General features: G+C 41.5%; 2 protein-coding genes across 2 annotated transcripts; one reads left to right on the forward strand and one right to left on the reverse strand.

Annotated features, from left to right (window-relative positions):
• Positions 1 to 56: 56 nt before the first annotated feature.
• Positions 57 to 15,481, reverse strand: LOC134646983 (DENN domain-containing protein 11-like). The gene is made up of 9 exons (XM_063501063.1): positions 14,590 to 15,481; positions 10,559 to 10,658; positions 10,185 to 10,343; positions 4,646 to 4,802; positions 4,416 to 4,554; positions 3,970 to 4,101; positions 3,679 to 3,829; positions 2,978 to 3,046; positions 57 to 2,699 (listed from the first exon to the last, which is right to left on the reverse strand). Exons 1-9 carry the CDS (start codon positions 14,975 to 14,977, stop codon positions 2,504 to 2,506), a joined length of 1,491 nt encoding a protein of 496 aa, XP_063357133.1. The 5' UTR covers positions 14,978 to 15,481; the 3' UTR covers positions 57 to 2,503.
• Positions 15,482 to 15,581: 100 nt separating this feature from the next.
• arl1 (ADP-ribosylation factor-like 1) lies at positions 15,582 to 22,515 on the forward strand. The gene is made up of 6 exons (XM_063501064.1): positions 15,582 to 15,701; positions 17,318 to 17,455; positions 20,465 to 20,546; positions 20,941 to 21,052; positions 21,226 to 21,404; positions 21,497 to 22,515. The coding sequence occupies exons 1-6, from the start codon at positions 15,698 to 15,700 to the stop codon at positions 21,525 to 21,527; spliced, it is 546 nt and encodes a 181-aa protein (XP_063357134.1). The 5' UTR covers positions 15,582 to 15,697; the 3' UTR covers positions 21,528 to 22,515.
• The last annotated feature ends 62 nt before the right edge of the window (positions 22,516 to 22,577 follow it).

Genomic DNA, 22,577 nt, shown 5'->3' on the forward strand with positions numbered 1-22,577 from the left:
ATTGTTGTAAAATGAAAGTTCAGAATTATAAAGGTTCCAGTACTCTGAAAACTGTGTCTTTAAAAGTGTTGTGCACTTTATTTCAGAAATGGTTTACAGTAAAATAAATAAAGTGAAGGTGTTTTAACGTGAGTCAGACTATCCCTTCAACTACAAATGCATTTGCTTTAACTCTGTACAAGTGCTAAGGTGCCAAGTGAAGAGAAAATGTGCTCAAGGTTATTTTCTTACAGCAGACAGTAAACACACGATTGCAAAGAGTTCCAGTGACACACGGAGGCTCTGCGGGATCACGATCGCCTTATAAAACACATTCAGCTGATCCCATTTCTTCACATATTATTACAGTAAGTGGATATTTACACTCAACAGTTTACAGCTAAGCAACAAAAACACGAAAAGAACTGGAAAAGGAATGTTTACATCCTGTCATGTCTGCAGCACATAGAAACCAAAAGCACCAGGTTCATTTACTGTACAGTGTGTTTTAGCCACTGAGATGATGAATACAAATGTTCCTGTCTGACTGCATGTCCATGAAGCGGTCATGTGATGATGACAATAAAGAATCTTCCTCACACATTGGCTGTAGTGTTTGATGGCAGTTCTACCTGACTTGTGGAAACGTGCAGGCTAAACCTGAAAACATCCCACAAGAAGGAAAACAGATTTAAAGCTCCATTAGGATAGTTTTTCACTTTTATATGAACAATTGTGACAGGAAAAGTTTTTCTTTTGATAAAATTGCCACCAGAGCTCTGATGTCCTTTATACATGTTGGTTGTGCAGTAGAACCTCACATTTAAGCCAGCTGTTATCAACGATCAACAGTTGTTTTAACCAAAAACCGATAAATCCAGTGTGCAGCTTACAAAACAGCTCTACAAACTTTCTTGCTATCTGGTGTCGTGGTCATATCTGCTAAAAGAGCTAACTCGTGCTATTTTAGCAGTGAGCTTTTGAAGATGAAGGAGCTCTTAAAAAAACCCCAAAAAACCCTGAACAAACAAATGTATAATTATAAAAAATGCATTAGTGTTTTAAATAAAGTGAACCTATATTCTCATTTCCAGCTAAATGGTTCGGTTCTAGGACTAGGATGTACTTGAAGAAGGATCCTTGCTCAACTTATAAGGGGCCTTGGTGTAGCCCTTGAGTTCATCCTGTGTCTGAAGTTTTAGCTCACTTTCACCTTCTCTTCTGATTGGCTGCCCCTCCGGACAGCAAGTGGGTGGGGCATCTGCTACCATATTAGGAATATCCTCTCTTACTGACATCATACAGAGCCAGGATCAGTCTAAGACCTGAGCTTTTGTTTAAAGAGATTTTTTTTTTTTTTGCACGTACAGTGACCTCAGTATTTCACAGTATCATCTTCTTTCGGCTGCTCTCTTTAGGAGTCGCCACAGCGAATCGTCTGCCTCCATCTCACCCTATCTCTAGCATCCTCTTGTCACAACAACCCTCTGCATCAATCTTGTCTGTGGTCTTCTTCTTTTCCTCCTGCCTGCAAGCTCCATACTCAGCATCCAGAAAAGGAGGCAATAAAAAGCTAAAGCACTCGTCCCTGACTTGCTGGAGGTGAAAATATATAGTGAGTTCATTCTCTTCCTTACTTTTTCTTGACACTGGAGATGGTAAATTAAAATGAAAAATGAAAGAGACTTTAGGTGCAAACAAGCCATTTCAACACTCCTCTGTGTGCATGGAGACAAATGATCTGTAGTCTTAGCTTTGCCTGGGAGATGTCAATGGAATTACTCAGCAACATCTTCCATTAGCTGCTTTAAATGCCACTTAAACACTGATGCTTACAGACTTAAGAGGAAGGCAGTTTGACCTGTTAGTGAGGATACAAAAAAGGAGGCCCTGATATCGACAAAGAGGCTTCTTAATTGGATGTTTAAATCCAGCACTTGATACAAGGAGAGTAACAGTGGCCTGAAATTTAGCCCTCCAGTCACACATGGACACACGACACATAAAGGAAAAATCGATATTTTATACAACAACCCTAACTCTTTTACTTAGATACATTAATTTTCAGTTTGAACAAGTTTGAACAAAAGTTTCCATCTCTCTGTCTTCATCTTCCACTAGATGCCCCAGTTCTGTTTGTTCCAGTTTAGCATCAGTTATATCATCGATCCTGGGTTCGGAGAGGCTTCCTACGGTGTTCAAACGACGCATTTCTTTCCTCAGCCGAGTTTGAGAAATTCAAACAGTGACTTTATCTCCTCTGTGAAGCTGCGCTGAGTAAAACTAACTACGTTACTTTCGTTTGTACCACAGCAGCTGACTTATTGTTGATCCTGCCAACAGGTTATGTAGGAGCACAACTACAGCAAACAAAAGAAGCAGGTGGAGATAGAAAACAAAACGAAACAAATGCTCCAGAGACGTTTCTGGACACTCAAACTGTCCTGAAAACTCCATGAAGTGCAGCACTCTCAGTTGGCTCGAGGCAAGTCAGCCCACCTTCTAAAACCAGCAGCGGCGACTCTCAGCTGCAGCAGAGCTGCTCTGACACCAGCAGGGTGTCGTAGCCGTAGATCTCCAGAAGGTGGAGCAGGAAGAGCCTGTCTCCGTGCGGATCCAGGCCCATGGCCCTCACGCTCTCCTGGGTTACGGTGGGGTCGGGGCTTCCTGCCACCTCGCTCAGTGTCTGGAAAATCCTGTTGTTCTGTTCCAGGAAAAACCTCGGGTAGACCAGGCAGACAAGGCAGACGAGTCAGTCACTGAAATCTGTTCAATCTGTTCTTTTTTTCCCCACTATTCATATCAGTAACTGTGGAGAAATCACAAAATCAGCACAAAACGACCCTCTGTGACACGTAATAGCTACCATGAGGATAATAAAGCAGGCTCACTGCCTGTTCACTGTTCTTTCTCCACAGTCTTCATAAGATAGAGCCGTGTCTGCTCCGAGTACTGTAGTTAGTCACTAGACCGATTAAATAAACTTCTCTGTACTCACAGAATAAAGAGATCCTCTTCACTGGACACACAGTCTCCATTCTCCTCCTGGGAGTACAGCAGCATCTGTCTGCAAACACACACAATTTCCAGAGGTTCTCATAAGACAAAGTCATCCCAGCGTGCACACATGCAGGTGCTAGCAGTAAAACGAAAGCCAGGCTAGCAGCCCTGTGAGGCTGTATGTAGGCTTAACATGCTAACCCCACCAGCCAGCAGGTCTGAACCACCAACATTAGCACGACTAAATGTATAGAGTTAAATCATAACGCTACAGCTGCAAACTGTTTCTCCTGGGTTATCATGTTAACTTTTGCTACATGTAAGTACAGTAGGGGCAGCAGTGGGTCAGTTCTGTGAGGAAAAATGCCGTATGGAGGTCAGAGGTCAGAGGAGAATGTCCAGACTGCTCTGAGCTTACTTAAATACCTGCTGGTCACAACCAAAGTATGCAGAAGAGCATCTCTGTGCACACAATTCATTGAACCTTGAAGCAGATTGGCTCCAGCAGCAGAAGACCGCACCGATAGTCACTCCTGTCAGCTTAATGAAGGTATGCCATGAAAAACTAAGGCAGTTCTGAAGCTAAAAGCGTACTAGCAAGATTTACCAAGTGAAGAAGAATATTTGTAAAAAAAAAACCCAAAACAAAACTCAAACTTTTGAGCCTGTTAATGTTTTAAAAAGCAGACTTTAGCCTACCTCTGCTCGGTGAGCTTACGATACTTTTCCCTGTCGGCTGTGCTGAGGCGGAGCAGCGGCTTCAGGCCGTCTCTGTAGGTCTTTACATTCTGGTTATCTACGTACACGTCGTACAGATCCTTCTTCTCCTCAAAGATCTTCTCAGTGGTGCCTAAACATACAAACATGCAGAATCCCTCAAATTTAAGAACATGCTCAGCTCTCCTGGTTACACATCACCCCGACGAGTCTGTTTTTTAGTGAGGCTTTTTGTTTTTAACAAACGTCAACTTATTTTGAGCATCTACTTACACGCGACATAGGAAAGCTCGTTCTCCAGGGCGCTGATATCAGCCACATTAACGTAGAAGAAGGGCCGGAACTCGGGCACGGCCACGCCCACCCCGGGGATAGAGATGTTTGCCAGGCAACAGCAGCAGTACACTGACGGGGTGGAGGGAGAAATTAGAGAAATGACGCACGAGTGTGGGGGAGACCGAGAGGAGCAGAGCAGGTAATGTGCGCATGATGTGTGGGCTATCAAACGCTGCTACAGCCGGAAAGGAACTGTTTGTACTGTGACGTGAAATCCCCACACCGTGACAGCTTAGTAAACAACAAAGATTTAATTGGCTGATTCTTTTTTTTTTTTAAGGACTTGATTAATATTTCCGGAAAGAGACATTTTTCACTACCTTGCTGAGGACCAGATGACAAGCAAAAACAGGGAAGTCAACCTTCATCCAGATGTTTCTCACCTCTGTAGCAGACCACACCCACGGGTGGAGGAGAGAAGATGAGGATGCGTCGGCGGAGGAGAGCCAGTTTCCACAGTACCATGATCTGCTCCCCGAAGAAGCGGATGAAGTGGGACATGCAGCCGGCCGGGTGGGTGATCTGCTCCAAATGTATCCAAGTGAAGAGATATGCATTACTGAAGAACAAATAATCATTTAAACTGTTTTAGGAATAAAATAGTCCATCCCACCTTCATCTCGGGATGCATGCTGTGGTTGATTGCTGCACTCCAAGCATTGGCTGGTAACGCAGTGACAACAGCGTCTCCACTAGGGGGCAGAAGTGCTCTCTTGTCCTCATAGAAGGCCTCAAGGTGAGAGTAGTTGCCCGGGGACTGAAGCTGTAGCCTAGAGAAAGGTAACAATGGCATCCCCCCAAAAAGGAGGTAAAAAACAAACAAAAACAGCAGGTTATTAAAAAGAAATGCAGATACCATATGATCAGTTTAACAGACACTGTCTCAAATCAGTTCACTACTCTGTGTCTGCACAGATGGTGCTGCTCAGGCCATCAGCTAATTAAGTTAAAGGGCAAACACTGCGTATGCACGCGCACCTTCACTTTGCTCATACATAAACACAACAGTGCGAGCGCTTGTTCATCAGAGCGAGCCGTGATTTCAAAATAAAATGTGGAACACATAACTCTCGCTCATTAGTGCAGCGGTGTTGTTAAACAAATGATCATCTGCAGGGTTTTGTTATACAAATGAATTTCTGTATGGCCCTTAAATCACGCTTTAATGTGGCTCAAATTCCCATCAATATGCAGTGGACTGGACGTCAGTCTGAGGAAAAGAAAATGCTACCAAAAAGTCTCACTAACTAACTTAAAGCTGCCAAATGAAAGCTATTCACATTTTTTTCAGGACTTACTTTCCAGGTAGTATCAACATTAGTCTAGTACATCAGTATAAATAGAGCCCAACCGGATTTTTGGAAGCCTGATACTGATACCGATATTTGGTGATTTAAAAGTCTGATATCTTGATATTTCAGACAATATCTTTTTCTTTCACACATGAAAGAAATAAAAGATTTCTAAAACACTTGTTATGTTCAGTGATTTATTAACTTGTTTACCCTACTCTGCTCAGATCAGCTGATTATTTAATTTGTAGTGTTGTTGGTGGCAGGAACCTCTGTAAAATGAAGTCACTGCAGAAGTGCTCAAATCTGTAGTCCCTCAACTGGTAACTTTATCATGCACTCATCTGGTCTACATCAGCTAGCTGGTGTTATCTGATAACTTAGCACCTGCCTCAGCTGCAGCAGCCAAAATGATAATGCTGACGTTTACCAGGGGTAGTGGGTGAAGTTAGGGCAACTGCATCCATCTTTTATATACAGTCTATGAATTTCATTGAGTTTTCACTGATAAACTAGATTGGAACAGCAATGTAATATATTCAGTTTTAACATTAATAAACTGCATTAAACTCTTACTCTGTGCTACCAAAGCTAGCATTCTGTCAAAAAAAAGGGGAAAGTCCCGCTAGCTCATTTCTTTTTTTCCCAATATGCAGCTTACTCCTCATGGATTTGAGTTAAACTTTAAGTTTAGCATGTTTCTTAACTCCTGAACCTCAGAAATGATTTAATAATCTCTCTTTTTTTTCAAATTTTATTTCTTCCAAATTAGAACCTAAAATTATCAAATGCTCCTTTTTGGCCTGATAAATCTTTTTTGTTATTGTTGTTGTAAACCTACTGTGGATTCATTTTCTGTGACTCAACTAGTCAAACAGTAGTTTCAACAATGAATCTTATTATAGGCCTCAAAGGTTAACTTCATCACGCAGGGTAAGTACTTATCAAGTAGCTGTGTGTGCTTAAACTCAAATCAAGGTAGAATTCTAGTCGCTCTGGCTCCACTGTCGGGTTTTACTACAAGACAAAGGGTCACATTTATCACCTGTAAATGTTTTTAATGTGTTTTGTGTTGCACTGGGAGTTGCTTAGAGTTTTCAGGCTGCAGTTACTCTATGCCAAGACACAATTAATTTCATTCATCGCACCTTTCTTTTTTTAGCTTTGCCCTGCAAAACTAATGAGTTCCACAAGCTGCGAATGCAAAGAGAAAACAAATAACAGAACATGTTTAAAAAAGCAGTGAGATCGAGCGAGCGAGGGGGAAAAACGGGATAAACTCTTCGCAAATTGCTAAATATCTTAATTGCCTTGTGACCAGCAAGAGAGGCCATTATGTAAGAAACAGACGACTACAATGGCAGTCAGCAGATGGGGAATGTGGCGTGAGCTATGGGGGAATTGGTGAGTAAAGAGCATGACCGCTGCATGACTGGAGGCCAGGAGAGGCCAGGGTATGGGAACTGTGGAAAGAGGAAGAGAGGACTGTCAGGGAAAGCAGGGAGAAAGAGAGTCTGAGAACAGAGGGAGACGTGTTCGAGGAGCTGCTGAGGAGGAAGTGTGGCACGGAGTGGGATGAGGCACTGGAGTAAAAGGGCCTGTGCACACCACTAGTAATAATAAAGGGAAGTAAAGTGTTGTCTGGAGGAATGTGCTGCTTTAAAGAGAAAACAGGAAGCATGGAAAGTGCGAGCTGAAGCCGGTGTCTTCTGTTGCATGTAGAGCTCTCACTTATTTGTACAGAAGAGATCGAGCGATTCTGAGCGGTGGAAGTAAAACGGCACCGCCTGCTCCTCCACGTTGTCCTTAACCCCAAGCTGCTCCCTGTGCAGCTGCTCGACAGCAAACAGACCAGTCAGCACCAGGTGTGTCTGTGTGCTAAGGGTGTTCCCACTAGCCAAGTTTGCACACCCACATCAGGCAGAAATTTCTTAAGATTACATCTTTTCAGCCTTTTTTCAGCACAGAAAGGAAACATGGACACTGAATGCTCACTGTTAAGCTTTTTTTTTGGTGACTAATGAAATAATGATATACGCAGATGATCTTTTAGCCTTTAGTCTCAGTGTCACTGGTCTCCTGCAGCTCCTTACCATCTGTCCTGATTGACATTAAATATTAAATCTAGTAGGTCTGATGTCTAAAAAGTCTCAAAACTGAACTGTGTGATAACAATGAGAGGTGAACTATAGGTGATAAGACTGTACGGCAGGGGTGGGCAACTCCAGGCCCCGAGGGCCGGTGTCCCTGCAGGTTTTAGATGTGTCCTTGAACCAACACAGCTGATTTAAATGGCTAAATTAGCTCCTCAACATGTGTTGAAGTTCTCCAGAGGCCTGGTAATGAACTAATCATGTGATTCAGGTGTGTTGACCCAAGGTGAGATTTAAAACCTGCAGGAACACCGGCCCTCGGGGCCTGGAATTGCCCACCCCTGCTGTACGGGATACACTGGTACAGATCACATGGCAGAGGATCAACAAGGAAGCCTGGTTCTGTGCCAATATAGTCTTTGTGCACGTGGACTGAGGGTATCTCTGTTCAGAGCATGTTGCACGGCACTCTACTCTGCACAACTGCACAGATTAACAGTGAAGAGAGGTGAAAATGAGCGCTTTATTGTTGCCAAGCACAAGATTCAATTACATACCAAAAATAGCTGTAGAGACACTGACGTTGTCTCTACTAGAATAACCTTTTGTTATTCTAGTGAGCAAAAATATTCAACTCAGAATTGGCCAAAATCTGCCATTTTCTTAATGCTACATTTGGCTGTAAATAATCATACTGACCCAGGGTGAGTCTAATCTCTAATAAAGACACAATATAACAATAAACATTTATCGAGCAATGAATAACTCATTGCAGTTTTTTTCAAAATTGAAGATTTGCTGAATTTATGACTTCTCGCTATCTTATCGATTGATCTCAGCACTGAGAGAAACACTGACTTTGAAACATGGAACCTGGACATTTAAACATTTGATCGGAGATCAGGACATACTTGTTCTCTGGGAGAAGACATGTGGTCTGATCAAAACCTTCTTCTGATATATTTATCCTTTCATTTATCTGGATTATTAACAAGCGACCAAAAAGAACCTACAGTACTGCGTACTCATTTCTTTATAGTTTTTTTTTAAATAGAAAAACTGGTAATAGGTGCAGGAATTTATTATAACATCCAATCATAAAAGGAAATACTTTATATAATACAAATTCTTGATTTAAAGTTAATATTTGGTATGCCCACCTTTATTCTTTAGCCTGAACTCTCTAAGGTAAGCTTTCTTATCATTTGTTTAATTAGTCATCTGGAATTTGAAAATGTTGACACTGACCTTGAGTCCAGTTCTTGTTTAATCTCTGCCTGAGACAGAGATTCCTGACAGCCACCCTTCCACTGAGGCCATTTCTAATGAGGCTTCAGTGAATTTTTGCCTATTTCTTGAGGACATGACTTTCAGATTCTGTTTGTCTGCTGCATTTAGTTTTTAGCCCTGTCACTTCTTCTCCTATCCTTCACTTATCCAGTTACCTCAGATTTTTTTTAAGGACCCACTGCACACAATGCCATGATATGCCAAATTTTCAGCTAATGACCCTTTGTGATTGACTTTGTTTGCAAACTTATTTCAAGCTTATTTTTGGCATTTTTGTAGATTCAACAAAAAAATGGGAACAAAATGGTAAATGGCCTGCATTTGTATAGCGCTTTACTCAGTCCCTAAGGACCCCAATGCGCTTTACACTACATTCAGTCATTCACCCATTCACACACACATTCACACACTGGCAATGGCAAGCTACATTGTAGCCACAGCTGCCCTGGGGCGCACTGACAATGTGTTATGTGACCTGCTGCTAATAACAAAAGTATCTGAAGATGTGTGTTATGTGTAGACAAAACTCTGGTTAATCTGTTTAGATAGTTGAGTAATTAAAAGTGTCAAGTGGCTTAAAAACATTCCCCTGAAATGGTCGGGTACAAGGACTAAAAATGAGTTAAAAAGCAGTCAAACTCCAAAGGAAATGTGTTGAAAGACCTTCAGAAACCCTGCAGAACTATTGTTTAAGCGGACATTAAAAAATTACAAGTCTGGCTATTAGGAAGCAAAAAAAAAAAAAAAAAAAGAGGGGGTGGCTTAAGACTTTTAATCAACACTGCATTCAGTCACTACAGGTAATTACATGTTGTGTACAAGTAACATTATTTGTGGTGTCCCACAGGGTTCCATTTTAGGTCCTTTTAAATTTTCAAACCAGTTCTCACAGAGTTCAACTTGAACAGTCGACTAAAATGAAAGTCAGCTCTTTTCATCATAAACAAAAAGTCACTCACTCACTGGCCTTAAACCAGTTCAAAATAGGCATCATATAACTCCAATTTCCACTGTCTTTTAAAAAGTTTCCTTTGCATTTTGTGTCCGTTTGGTAGCGGTTTTAAATTTCTCTCAACTGTAGCTTGATGTTTATCTTATTTTGTTGGCATTACTGTTTTTGAAGTATTCTGTATTCAAAATATTATGAAAGCTAGAAAAATACATGCACACCCCTACCAAAGAAAGGGGATAGGTGCTGGGCCAAAAACAGATAGGAAAACAACCCCCCCCCCCCCTGCTTGCACACTGCAGGGATAATTACATTGTTAATTCATGTGCACTTTGGGTAAACTTCTGTTGCTATTAAACATGCAATATAAATAAAAGTGACCCACAATTCCCACAAATATGCTATTTTCTATTTTTTTACTAAACAACTAAAAAGTACGCTCAGTTGGTTGGTCTAAATATTTTGTTGATAGAAAGTCATAGATCTTGATGAGCAGAGTTCTTCGTTGTACAAGCTCAGTGCTCTTACCTGACCTGGTGCTCCAGGAAGCTCATGTAGCGGTAGAGCAGGGTGTAGGAGGGAGACAGGATCCCAACCGACTTCATCCTCGCCCCCCTCTCCACCGTGCTCTCCACTGCCATGTTGGCAAAGCAGGCGAGGCCAAAGTAGCAGCCCTTACGGAAGTAGCTGTGGAAAGAGGGGAGAGGGACACAGATGAGGCCGTGAGTCATGAAAAAGCAAAGATGCTGCCAGATGGCTGTTCCTTTTTTTTTTTTTTTTTGCCAGGCAACACTTTCCTCGGCTCTATCCTGCCAGGATGAGGACATGGGGGTGCATCCTAATACTTAAAATTAGCGACTCGGCTGTGTAAGAGTGTAAGAGACACAGATACTAATCCTTACATGAAGTCTGTGCTGACTCGGTGGGAGCCGCTGGCAATGGCTTTGAACTCCACTCCCTCCAGGTCCATGTCTTTGGGCAGACACCACTCCAGCATGTTTCCTATCACACCCAAACAGCACAGAGACAATAATAATGATAAAACTTGAATAAATAGATATAGGCTGATACAGGAACAGACAGTGTGTTTTCAGGAGTCCAACTATATTCCCTGGAATTCATTACTTGTTGGTTGACGCAGCTGAGCAAATATGAGCTGACCGGAACTGAGAAACCGAAGGTGACTCAGCCAGTGTGCCTTTCAATCTCATCATGAGATCTCTGCGTAAGAGTTTCTGCTGAAATATGAGCTGATCAGTGCTTAAAATGAAGCTGCAGGTGTCTGTCATCCATGAAGAAAAGATGCTTTACCGGCACTTTGACAGATGGTAGTGACTTCAAGTGTTTAACTTTGACTCTCATGCAGTGCTAGGTGTATGGACCAGATGTTACTGAAGGGTCTTGCTAAGAATGGAAAGTCAAAGTAAATTTACAAACATCTGGTTTTGCTTTGATCTATGATCTATGGCTGCTGATGCACAACTAACATCCGGGAGGAATTATCCTAAAATCCAAATTTTGTCTAAACATTCTCACAGCATCCTACAGCATTAATATAGGTGGAATAATAAAATCCCTGTACACTGAGCCTGGGTGTGCCTGAGGTTTGTTCCTGTTAAAAGGGAGTTTTTCCTTCCCACTGTTGCCAAGTGCTTGCTCATAGGGGGTCGTCTGATTGTTGGGGTCTCTGCTATAAAGCAGCTTGATGCACCTGTTGCAGTAATTTGATGCTATATGACTAAAATTGAATTATATTGAATTCTGTCTAGGACCCGGTGCACCTTAGGACACTGACACTTTCCAGGAACACATTTGCCCAAATAACACATCCACATACCAGATACAAATACGAGAGAAGTTACTCAGCAATGAAAACCACGAACACTTGCCCACAACGACAACACAGCGATTCTGTGATACTCAATATATTGCATGATAATTTAAATCAAAATTCATAAGCATATTTGCGATAAACTGCTTTATTTACTAACATGAGCACATATGAGCTCAGGGAGCGAACCTTCAAGTACAAACTAATGATGATTTTTTTTTCATGCGTCCATCTGCTTCTGTGTTATTATGTTTCATTTCGATGTAAGGAATGAGTCATAAAACGGTGCTTCATCTCGTATCTGACATCAAATGCTGCGTATCAGAAAACAACCTTGATGAAGAACTCGTGTTATATAACTTCAGTTCAGTGCCTTCTCCAAAAAAAACACACACATATATTTCTATAACTTAAGGAGGAGAAATATATGTATTTATTCACCATGTTGTTTGTCTGTATACGTGTTATTATTTTCCAATTATAACGGTATATCAGTTCAATTAATTAGCTCTACTTTGCTGTTCCTCACTGTCTGCCATTTTTCCATTATTAACCTTTTTATCCAGTACAAATTTTTTCACTTCAGTTCCCTTCGCTCTCATTCATCTGATAGGTGCCGCCAATGGGAGTGACGCTGAAGTGAGTCTGCCCACATAGCAAGCAGGTCTGGCCCAGATCTGGTATCAAGCCGGCACTGCTGGCTGACTTCTGGCATGATAAGATGTATGTCATCCAGATATGGGCCAGGTCTGGCAATGATGCCACTGTTTATGCGATGGCATGCCATATCTGGCCCGATTGTGGTTTGGTGTATGTGGCCCAGGCTCATAGAAAACAGGTCTTCCCTGGATCCGGCATCAAGCTGGCACTTCTGACTGACCGGTGTCATGGCAGAGTGTATGTCAACCAGATGTGGGCCAGGTCTGGTAATGATGGCACTATTTATGTTCCTGTTTTCCTATTTTAGTTAGAAGATCCAAATGTCATGTTGCAATACTATACTCCTATGGTAGCCAACATTTCAAATGCAGGTTTGACAAGTTTGTGAGTGTACACCTTATCCAAAACCTAGTGACGGTTTACTCGTCTTTGCCAGTGGGTGGCTGTGGCTCAGGAGGTAGAGCAGGTCACCTACTGATCAGAAGGTTAGTGGTTTGATCCCTGGCTCCTCCAGTCTGCATGTCAAGAGCGTGAATGTAGTCAGGAAGGACTCAGTTTAGAGAAAGTGTGGGTGAATGTGGCATGTTGTATAGAGCACTTTGAGTAATCAGGGAGACTAGATGCACTATATAAGAATCAGTCCATTCACTGTGACCGGAGTTTTGTCATGTTACTTTTGCACTGTTTTGCATGTTCTGGCACATGTTGTTTTTACATGGCTTGATTAACGTACACATTAGGCTGACATCTGGGGCCAGAGCTGAAACTATTCTGGGCCAGCACAGGGCCAGCAGTGTGTCTACAACTGGCCCGTGGCTGCACACAACTTAGACATGGCCCACATACTGCAAAGAATGATGGCCCTTTGGTGGCCCAGATCAGGTTTGCCAGAGTAGTCCACACATGGGCCAGCACAGGACCACCAGTGTGTCTGCAACTGGCCTTGTGCTGGCCCATGTGTGGGCCACATCTGTCAAACCAGATCTGGGCCACCAAAGGGCCATCATTCTTTGCAGTATGAGGGCCATGTGTAAGCACACTGTGTGGGGCCAGATCCGGGCCATAACAATTTTGCATTGTGGGTGGTAGGTCAAACTGGCACAGGGAATCCTTTAGTTTCACTGGTGTAGTGTATAGATAGCTGTGTCACAAGAAAATATATATACACATCGATATTTTAACAATGTTACTGTAATGTGCATAGAAACTTTAATAAAGAAATCATGGTAAATAATCATAATAACTCCCCCAGTAACTTTGCTTTGTTTGATATGTGATGAATAATGAATAACACTCAAAATATGAGCAATGACAAAAATAAATATATTCACTGTAAGTAACTGTATATGTATGTGTAAATAATTTCATCTTACAAATAATGATTTTGATTATTTCAAATAAAAATATTTGCCATTATATTATGTTGTGACAACTCTACCCCACCATTATAAGACACTATACTTCTATATTGATGCATCCTTCCTTTATAAACATATCTGGGTGGCGTTCGACTTAGAAGTGGTGGTTAAAGAAGAATTTGTCCAATGTGCTCCTGCTCGTTTGATCTCGGTTTTCTTTTGAAATCCTACAAATGAACATCTTTTGTGTCATCCTGTGTTTATCATACCACAGACTAGACTCCTTAACAGAATGATGTAACTGGAAATTATATTGTGGAGATGAAAATGTATTATCACGTGGTTCCAGCAATAAGTAAAATGTGGGATCGGGTCATGAGTAGCCTGGAAGTCCACAGTAACATTGATGAGTGGGAACTGGGAACTGATTCAGCTTCAGTTTATCTGGTAGCTTGCTGGTTTCTAATTGAGGTCTTTCAGTGAAGCCCCTGTGACACAGGTACTTATGATTCTCTTTGTCAAATCTAGAAAGTAAAACTGCTCATCACACCATGCTCCTGGTCTTCACTCAACCAGACACTGCAAAATCATAAAGTGGCCAGCTCCACCCTGTAGGGAATATCCTGCACTGCATGCCTCCAAAGCATCATCATGAAGCCTTAAATCCAGTGAATCTTAACCTGATCTCCCCCCTCCTAAGTAACTGTTTCATAGTGGGTTCGCCCCTGTCTTTAACATATCTGTCATTACAAATGTATGGCTCTACTGTGCATAAAGCACCAGCTGATTGATTTTCTACCACAGCACTCTTCCTGACATTTTGTCATGGCTTATTCTGCCACTAGGCTTGCAGAAGATGTCGTGCCTTTAGATAATGTCTCCAAACTACTGTTGCAGGTCAGAAAAAGCCACACCTGTGGTGGTCTGCAGACTTGGTCATTCTGAGCGTCAGACTCAACACTTAAAGCTGCATCTGTTTATTCTGACCTGTCTATAAGCTGATCATTGCCCTTCTTTTAAAGCCTGCCTGTATTTGTTTTTATAAGGTTAAATAGATTCCATATAAGTACATTTGATGTCCCACCTGATCTGGTATTGAATGTAACCACAAACACCGACACTATCTGGTCCTTTTCCTCCCATTTCACCATCCTGTCTTCTAGCGACACCTCCCTCGGTCCTGTATCCGAGAGATGCTCCTCCTTGTCGGGTGGCAGCGCTTCGTCTGTACCCGCCAGATCGCTGGAGGTCGCGGGCGGGGCGCTGCAGCCGTCTGCGTTGGAGACAGACCTGCTGGCAATGGGACCCCCCGGTCCGCTGCTCCACCCAAACCCGGGCGCGGAACATCCTAAGGCACGGCTGTTGGAAGGGCTCGACAGTCGTTCCTTCGTCGGAGAAGTACCTCCAGGCTTCTCCGCGGACGGAACCTCTTCCCAGTCTAGCAAAGGGGCTCGGTCCGACCGCTCCACCATCCTGGCGGTCCCGCCTCAGTCTCAGCGCGGATTTGTAAATGATGTCTCAGCCGACAGTGACCAGGTCCATTCGTGGATAATTAGAACTCAGAGCAATTTCTTCACAGCGAAGTTACTCCTAATTCATAACGGCTATTCATAACGGCTGCATCTCGCTTTAAATAAACATTACGCATTAGCAGCTTGAAAGCCTAGCTTTAAAATCTTTCCAGTATCTGGTGATCATAAATTTGATGCTGTTCAGAAAGGGCAACTCCTTCGTCTAATGCGAGTTGCGTTCAAAACTCTTCGCAATTTTATTTGTCACATTCCCTTGGCTGAGACTGGCTTCAAAACAGTTAGGAACGCGACTGCTTTTTGTCTTCTTGAATGTAGCCTGCGCTTTTAACGTTTTCTTTTCGCGTGCCGCACTTTCGATCACTACGATTATATTTTTATAAAGCAGCGCAGCCAATACGACACATTTTATAGTAATATTTTTTTTTATAAACGGTCAAATTATTAATTCATTAGCCATAGTTATTGAAGTTTGCTCCATTTGTCGCGATTTCTTTGTTTTATATTTTATTAGCGCTTTTGTGTGTGACGAATGTTGCTAAGCAAACTCCAAGCGACAAGTTGATGACGTCGTTCAGCGACACGTCAACCAGACGGAAGAAGATCCGCATCCAGTGAAATCTGGCACTTTAGCGTGGAAATAAGGACCCTGGCTTTATCAAAATGGGTGAGTATTTTCACAATTGCTCAGCAAAACGTGATTTTGTGTAGTTACATGTAATCTCCGCGTGTATTAATGATTATATCCCGGTATATCCCTGTTTCCGTTGGGTTTGTTTAATTTAATGTGCGAGTGTAGCCAGTTAGCTTGCCTGCCAACATTAGCAACTTACAGTGAATATGTTTTGCTCTTTATTAACGGCATGTTGTTGTTAATATTCTCCGACCAAGCAGCTCTGTTGTAATTAAAACATGAACATACTGGCATTGACCATGAATGATGACATGCATTTCATTTTCTGCTAATACCAATACTCCATAACACTGTGTGTAGCTAAGCTAACTGCAGTTTGCCTGGTTGACAGTGACAGTAAATCGGTTAGTAGCTTCCATGGAAATCAGGAAGAGAGTAAAGAACTACAAGCCTAAATGTATTCGGCATATTCGCCTTTTTGGTCACTTCTGCTTGTCAAATCAAATCAATTTTATATTTATAACACCGAATCACAACAACAGTTGTCTCAAGGCGCTTACGATAAATTAAAACCACTAGAAATTGCTTTTATTTTATAATTTACACAGCTTTTTCACTTTGGTGGGAAAAATCATAAATTATATACATTTTCATAAAGATTTTAAGAACTGAAGCAGTGAAATCTCTCGCACAGGGCATCATACATTTTCACCTACTTAAAAGTGAAAAGCAAAGACTTGCGTCCATTGTCGGGGCTTGTATAGTATTTGGTATTCTGTACCTGTTTGGTCATTTATGGTTGTGATAAAAAGGCATGATTTTATCTGTCCAATTATGTCTTTGCGTTAAAGCATCTGCAGCTAAGCTCCCACATGTTCAGTATACCTACAGTATGTAGTATGTATGTGTATTATCATTAATACACTCTGCAATTAATCTCGGGCTTTGCTAACTACTAGCTTGGTCTCTGTCGATGAAGATTTTTATTTTGGCCGGTGTTGTGCCAAAAAGTGATCGTCTGTCAAAAAATGATTAAATAACATTACAATTAGATAAATAACTATGTTAAACATATGTCAAATTTATCCATAGCCATGAATGAAGTTAAGTTATCTTGAGATACAAACAATATTCCTGTCATGAGGGAGAAGCTGCAATCACTTTATGCCAAAGTGACTTTTATATATCCTTTATTTACCCAGTTAAAAACTATCATTGACACTGAAATTTTCTCCTTTAAGAAGGATCTGGCTAAAGGGGGTAGGAGAAATTGTAACAAATATAACATAATATTTGTATAAAGATATTTGAAGTGGCTAAAAAGGTCTGGATCGGTTATAATGTGGGTACAAGTCATAAAGATACTTTCAAGTTAATTTCTTTGTTTTTCATAAAACCCCATATAAATCCTGTTGACTACAATCTTTTAACCAATGCAAGCAGAGACATTACACATTTAAAAAAAAAAAAAAACCTCATAAACATCGGAAATGACTTTTTGGCGCAACACCAGCACTCTGTCAATGTTTAAAAAGAAAAAGCAATACTACCCCTAAAAATCCAAGTGAACTAGGCGTTTGATGAAAAGTAAATGTTTCTGCACATTCATCCTTTTTTCTCACTACTCCTTTCTTTTTCTTCTTCTTCAGGTGGTTTCTTCTCTAGTCTCTTCTCTGGCCTGTTTGGCACCAGAGAGATGAGGATTTTGATCCTGGGTTTGGACGGTGCCGGGAAAACCACCATTCTGTACAGACTGCAGGTTGGAGAGGTGGTGACCACAATTCCCAGTACGTATTTGTTTTGTCTGTATCTGGATTGCACATTTAGTGGCTCCATAGTGTAGTGGTTAACCTATTCGCCTTAGAGATTCTAGACTGAGATCAAGAGGGGACTCAAACCCAGCTTCAAGGGAGTCACAAGCTAGTGTTCTCCTGTGGTATTCCCAAGCCTGGGAAGCATCCATCATTAAATCTGCCATATACAATGTGGGTCTCCATGTATAGATTTGCTATAGTTACGCCTTTGAAAAAAGGGAGCAGCTGAATGTCTTTATGCCTTCATTTTCCTGCTGTGTCAAGTTCAACTTTACATTTTCATACTCGTGTGCCTGACGTTCAGGAGCTCCAAACTCCTGCTGCTTTTCTGCTTCGAGAAATATTTGTATAAGTGAAACCACACCCCCTCCCCTCCTCCCACATTCCAGTAATTCAAAGTGAAAAAAAGCTACCGATCTTGTTACTGTGAAGAAAAATGCTGCAGTGCCTGTTCCACCTGTACCCGTATGAGACATGCTCCACCAGCGTGGTGCTGATGCAGAGCCTGTTCTGCCTTGGTGTCTTTTGAAAGCCAGCCAATATTTTGACAGGTTTGCGAATGATTTGTACATGGCATCACTTGCACAAGTAGCTTTTATATTCATGTGAGATAAATCATGCAGCAAAGAACTGTGCCACTGACTTTGGGCCCAGCAATTATGCGGTGCGCCGTGCTGGTGGAAATACATAAACCGTTTTATGATTGGTCACCTCTACTGTGATTTTGGAAAAGTGGTGAGATATTATAGGTGGATTTAACTGTTACATGAAGTGCCTCCCTGTTAAGATAACCCAGCATCTCCAGCACAGATGACCTGATCCACAGCCAGATAAAATTAGTGCATTTGGCAAAGAATGGTCTGACTGATTTCCATGGCTCAGGTTTTATGTTGGCGAATGATAAGAAAATGTAATGTGGTTCAGTGAGAGAAAAAGAGAGAACCAGTGTAATTCGTGTATTATGCCTTTAATCAACTGCCAGACAGTGGGAGTTATCAGAGTTTGACACATCAAAGGCCAGCAAGCCGAGCAAACTCACAAAGCACTCTGAACCCAAACATCCCTTCTGTGAGAAACCTGTTTTATGCAATCACAGCAGATTTGACTTGTCAGCATGTCAGATGACATGGAAGCTACTGTAAGTAGATATGAATACAGGTTTGGGGGTTTTTTGTTGCAATTTTTGCACATTGCACTTTATGTATTCCTGTGTTGATTGTCTGTTATATGTCATATGTAGCACCATGGTCTTGTCTTGGAGGAATGTTGTCTCGTTTCACTGTGTACTGTACCACTGCACGTGGTTGGAATGACAATAAAGCCACTTGACTTGACTTGACTTGAGGCTAGGACAGAAAAGATTTAAATGTATTGCTATTAGGGCTGCCACGATTAGTCGACTAGTCACGATTACGTCGACTATCAAAATCGTCGACGACTGATTTAATAGTCGACGCGTCGTTTGAAGCTTTGTAAGATCCCAAAAGACGCAGGAATAAGTAGCAGGATTTAAGAGTGTAATAACGGACTGAAACAGAAGATGGCAGCACTGCATGTACAAGGATGCCAGCTGCCGTTAAACCCCGAAGAAGAAGTAGCTCTGTCCCAGAATTCATAGCGCAGCCCAGCTCAGTTTCCAACAATGGCGGCAGCTAGTTAGTTTTAATATTACTCTTATTATTCTTTCTGGGTTACAAAATAAACGTTTAACATATTTTCAGGCGAGAATGTAGCTGTGTAAACCTCAAATATCTGCTCAGTTTATCAAGACACCACATATTTTCAAAAGCGCTCCGACGTTTTCGGAGACGTCCGTTAACCACTAGCTCGATAGCTAGCCGGGGGAAAGGCTCACTAGAGCCCGTGAGAACACCGGACTCCCGGCAAATGGTTTTCAAACCCACCGCCGTCTTTCGCTACTCAGGTTAAACATACATAAGTCACTTAGATAACTTAAAAATGTTATTGTTTGGCTTTTTTTTTTAGTATTTTATTTGTTCCTGAGTAAATCGGTTTGCCTGAGATTAAAGTTATAGTTTTTACACAGCTGAATAAATGTCAAGCAGACAACTGGTTATCAGAAGTGTGAGATGCTCGAGAATATACTCCGGTGTCCCGTTATATTTTAGATAGCAAGGAGCTTATTAAACTGCACCGAAACAATCTGCAGATTTCATTAAAATTTAATAAACTATCATCTTGTCTTTATTTTTAGTTAGCACATACTTTAAACACTTAAAGCTGTAAGCTAATGATAGTTATATAAGAGCAGATGCATGCTGGTGCAATAAGCTGTACGCTTTACGTCCAATGGATGCATGATCTGATTAGTCGACTAATCGCAAAAATAATCGGTGACTAGTCGACTATCAAAATAATCGTTTGTGGCAGCCCTAATTGCTATGGAGACAGAGGTGTCTGTATAAATCAATCGAGATCAACACCAAAAATATCCAAAAATGTTCAGCTGACCTCGAGACTGGTTTTAATCAGATTTTGGTTAATTTAGTTTTAAGAACTCAAACTATCTTATGTGTGTGAAGTTTACCTCACGGGGTGTTTACATTTTTAGTTGTTCTTAATCACAGTTCCACCCAAATGTCCCTCAAAGCCATGTTGTGTCAGTGAGTGAGAATCTTTTTATTTCTTTTTTTTTTGTAAGATACCTGACTTATTAATTACATTCAGGGATGCCTGTTATTTAAAGATAAGGGTATTTTGTTGTTTCCCATAACAAACAGGAAACCGCTGGATAAAACATTACAATAAAAACTCTTAAATACACCTGAAGTGATTGGAGCCACTCAGCTGCTTTCACATATTTTTTTCCCTAAATAAAGTGTTTTAATATTGAGCCTTATTTGTCTTTCTATGTCATCTTTAAACTGCACCACAAATATCTTTCCAGTATGCATTTTCTCCTTGTCTCGTTATTATAGTGCATAACTTGATTATATGAATAATATTTTCTTTTGTCGACAGCAATTGGTTTCAACGTTGAGACGGTCACATACAAGAACCTGAAGTTCCAGGTGTGGGATCTGGGAGGACAGACGAGTATCAGGTAGGTGGTGCTGTGACAATGCAAGTGGAACAAGAACACAGCCTCCTGTGGATTTGTTAAGAGTAGAGAATTGAGGCCTGCGTGTGTTTCTAACTGGAGATTTACATTTTTCTTTTCATTTGAATAAGCAAAACAATTTCATCTTTGGTTGAGACCATACACAGATTACTGCTGTAAGAAGCTGGTGTGTTCTTAGCTCACCATCATTCATTTTCATTATTTTCTCAGTGTTTTCACCTTCCAAGTGTTTGAGATCTTTGCCTTCATCTTTATTTTTGGATGGTTGCACTCAGTCTTCACCTCTCACTCGCTCTTTGATGGAGCTCCTTCCTCTCGTCCTACCTGTCTCAGTCTCCAGTTTATCAGCATTTCTATTTAATTTTCTGCTTCACAGGCCCTACTGGCGCTGTTATTACTCAAACACAGACGCAGTCATCTACGTCGTCGACAGCAGTGACCGAGACAGGATGGGCATCTCAAAGTCTGAACTGGTTGCTATGTTGGAGGTAAGTGTGCTAACTGTCAGCTAGCAGGTGATAATGAACCCAGCAGCTGGAGCTGTAAACGGCTGCCGTCATTTGTTTCCGTTTGTCTGATAATGTGGAGCAGCTGCTTATTGAAAGTTGGAACAAAAAGGTCCGCTTTTCATGCTGGAGTTTTGTGACCATGTCTTGTTCAGGAAGAGGAGCTGAAGAAGGCGATCCTTGTGGTGTTTGCGAACAAACAGGACATGGATCAGGCCATGACACCGACCGAGGTGGCCAACGCCCTGGGCCTGCCTGCCCTTAAAGACAGAAAATGGCAGATCTTTAAGACTTCAGCCACCAAAGGCACAGGGCTGGACGAGGCTATGGAGTGGTAGGCTGCTAATCACATAGAGAAATGAGACTAATGGAAGGATATCATGTACGTGTTCTCCTCTGAACTCTATTTGCTCTCGCTGCTTGCAGGTTGGTGGATTCCCTGAAGAGTCGGCAGTAAAAGGCTGGCACCTGTTCTGTTTATGCCCCATTCTGTAAGAAGTCTTGTAATGGACTGCTCCCCATTTCCCTTTTTACATTGGACAGGTGATTGCACTCCTACCCTTCCCCATCACCTTCCCTACATTACACCCATCTGAAGCCTTTGGCCGAGTCCTCCCCATGCCAAACGCCTCTGAAACCTGGGACCGAGCAGCAGAGGCTGCAGTAACATGTGGACTGGACACAGACAAATGAAGGTTTGGGTGAACTGTAAGACTGCAGCGATGGATGAGCAACAGTTTAAATGTGGTGTCAACATTTTCCTATATCTTGGCAACACAAAGTGACAGCTGATAACTGTGACATATATAAATAAATGTTGCTAATTTTATTAATACATATACAATAGTTTTGAAGTTATCATGGATTAAAAATATTCAGTCAGCTTGTTTTAAATCCTCTTGAAGGATGCTTTGCAGCCAGACAGCATTTACCATGTGACGAGCACTACAGTCACTGAAAAGATCCAGCAAATATCCACCAGGAGGCAGCGTTTGACCATAAAAGGCACAAACATTACAAGACCCGATAGTCCTGCTCCTGAGAGGGTGAACGTCCACCTCAGTGCAGAATATTTATAATACACTGGACTGACTCACAACATTGATTTTCACTAAATCGCAAAAAAATAATTTTGACTCAGAATGTGGAAGAACACGTTTCTTTGTATCAGCCGTCGTCTAGCCAAGTGTTACTGCAGCCTGACCATTTTTTGTACTATATAGCAGGCAGATGGTTTGTCACCAGTTTCTATTTTTCCTTCTGTTGATTTGTTTTAAATAATTTAGGAGTTAAGTTTTTGTTTTCATTTAAATTTTTTGGGTGCAGCTTTGGCATATTAGTCTTTCAGCTACTGAACACTAACTGTATGCTCAAAGTTTTATGGCTGCATATTTGTATCTGCTTGTACAGTGAAACTTATTCTCAGTAAAGTTTGCTTTCAGTGATTGTATCAGCGCTGAGACTTTTTTTTTTTTTGCTTTTCATAGAGTGACATTAGACATGACAA

Source organism: Pelmatolapia mariae, linkage group LG17, assembly GCF_036321145.2.
Source record: "Pelmatolapia mariae isolate MD_Pm_ZW linkage group LG17, Pm_UMD_F_2, whole genome shotgun sequence".
Taxonomy (NCBI): Eukaryota; Metazoa; Chordata; class Actinopteri; order Cichliformes; family Cichlidae; genus Pelmatolapia; species Pelmatolapia mariae.

Bases quoted from the DNA above. Each gene is read 5' to 3' on its own strand.
- arl1 (XM_063501064.1), top strand. The intron at 17,456-20,464 runs GTACGTATTTGT...TTTTGTCGACAG, and splicing joins GGTGGTGACCACAATTCCCA to CAATTGGTTTCAACGTTGAG. The intron at 20,547-20,940 runs GTAGGTGGTGCT...TCTGCTTCACAG, and splicing joins GGAGGACAGACGAGTATCAG to GCCCTACTGGCGCTGTTATT.
- LOC134646983 (XM_063501063.1), bottom strand. From the start codon at position 14,977: ATGGTGGAGCGGTCGGACCGAGCCCCTTTGCTAGACTGGGAAGAGGTT. The intron at 4,555-4,645 runs GTGGGATGGACT...CATTTGGAGCAG, and splicing joins GCATGCATCCCGAGATGAAG to ATCACCCACCCGGCCGGCTG. The intron at 4,102-4,415 runs GTGAGAAACATC...CCACCCCGTCAG, and splicing joins GGGTGTGGTCTGCTACAGAG to TGTACTGCTGCTGTTGCCTG.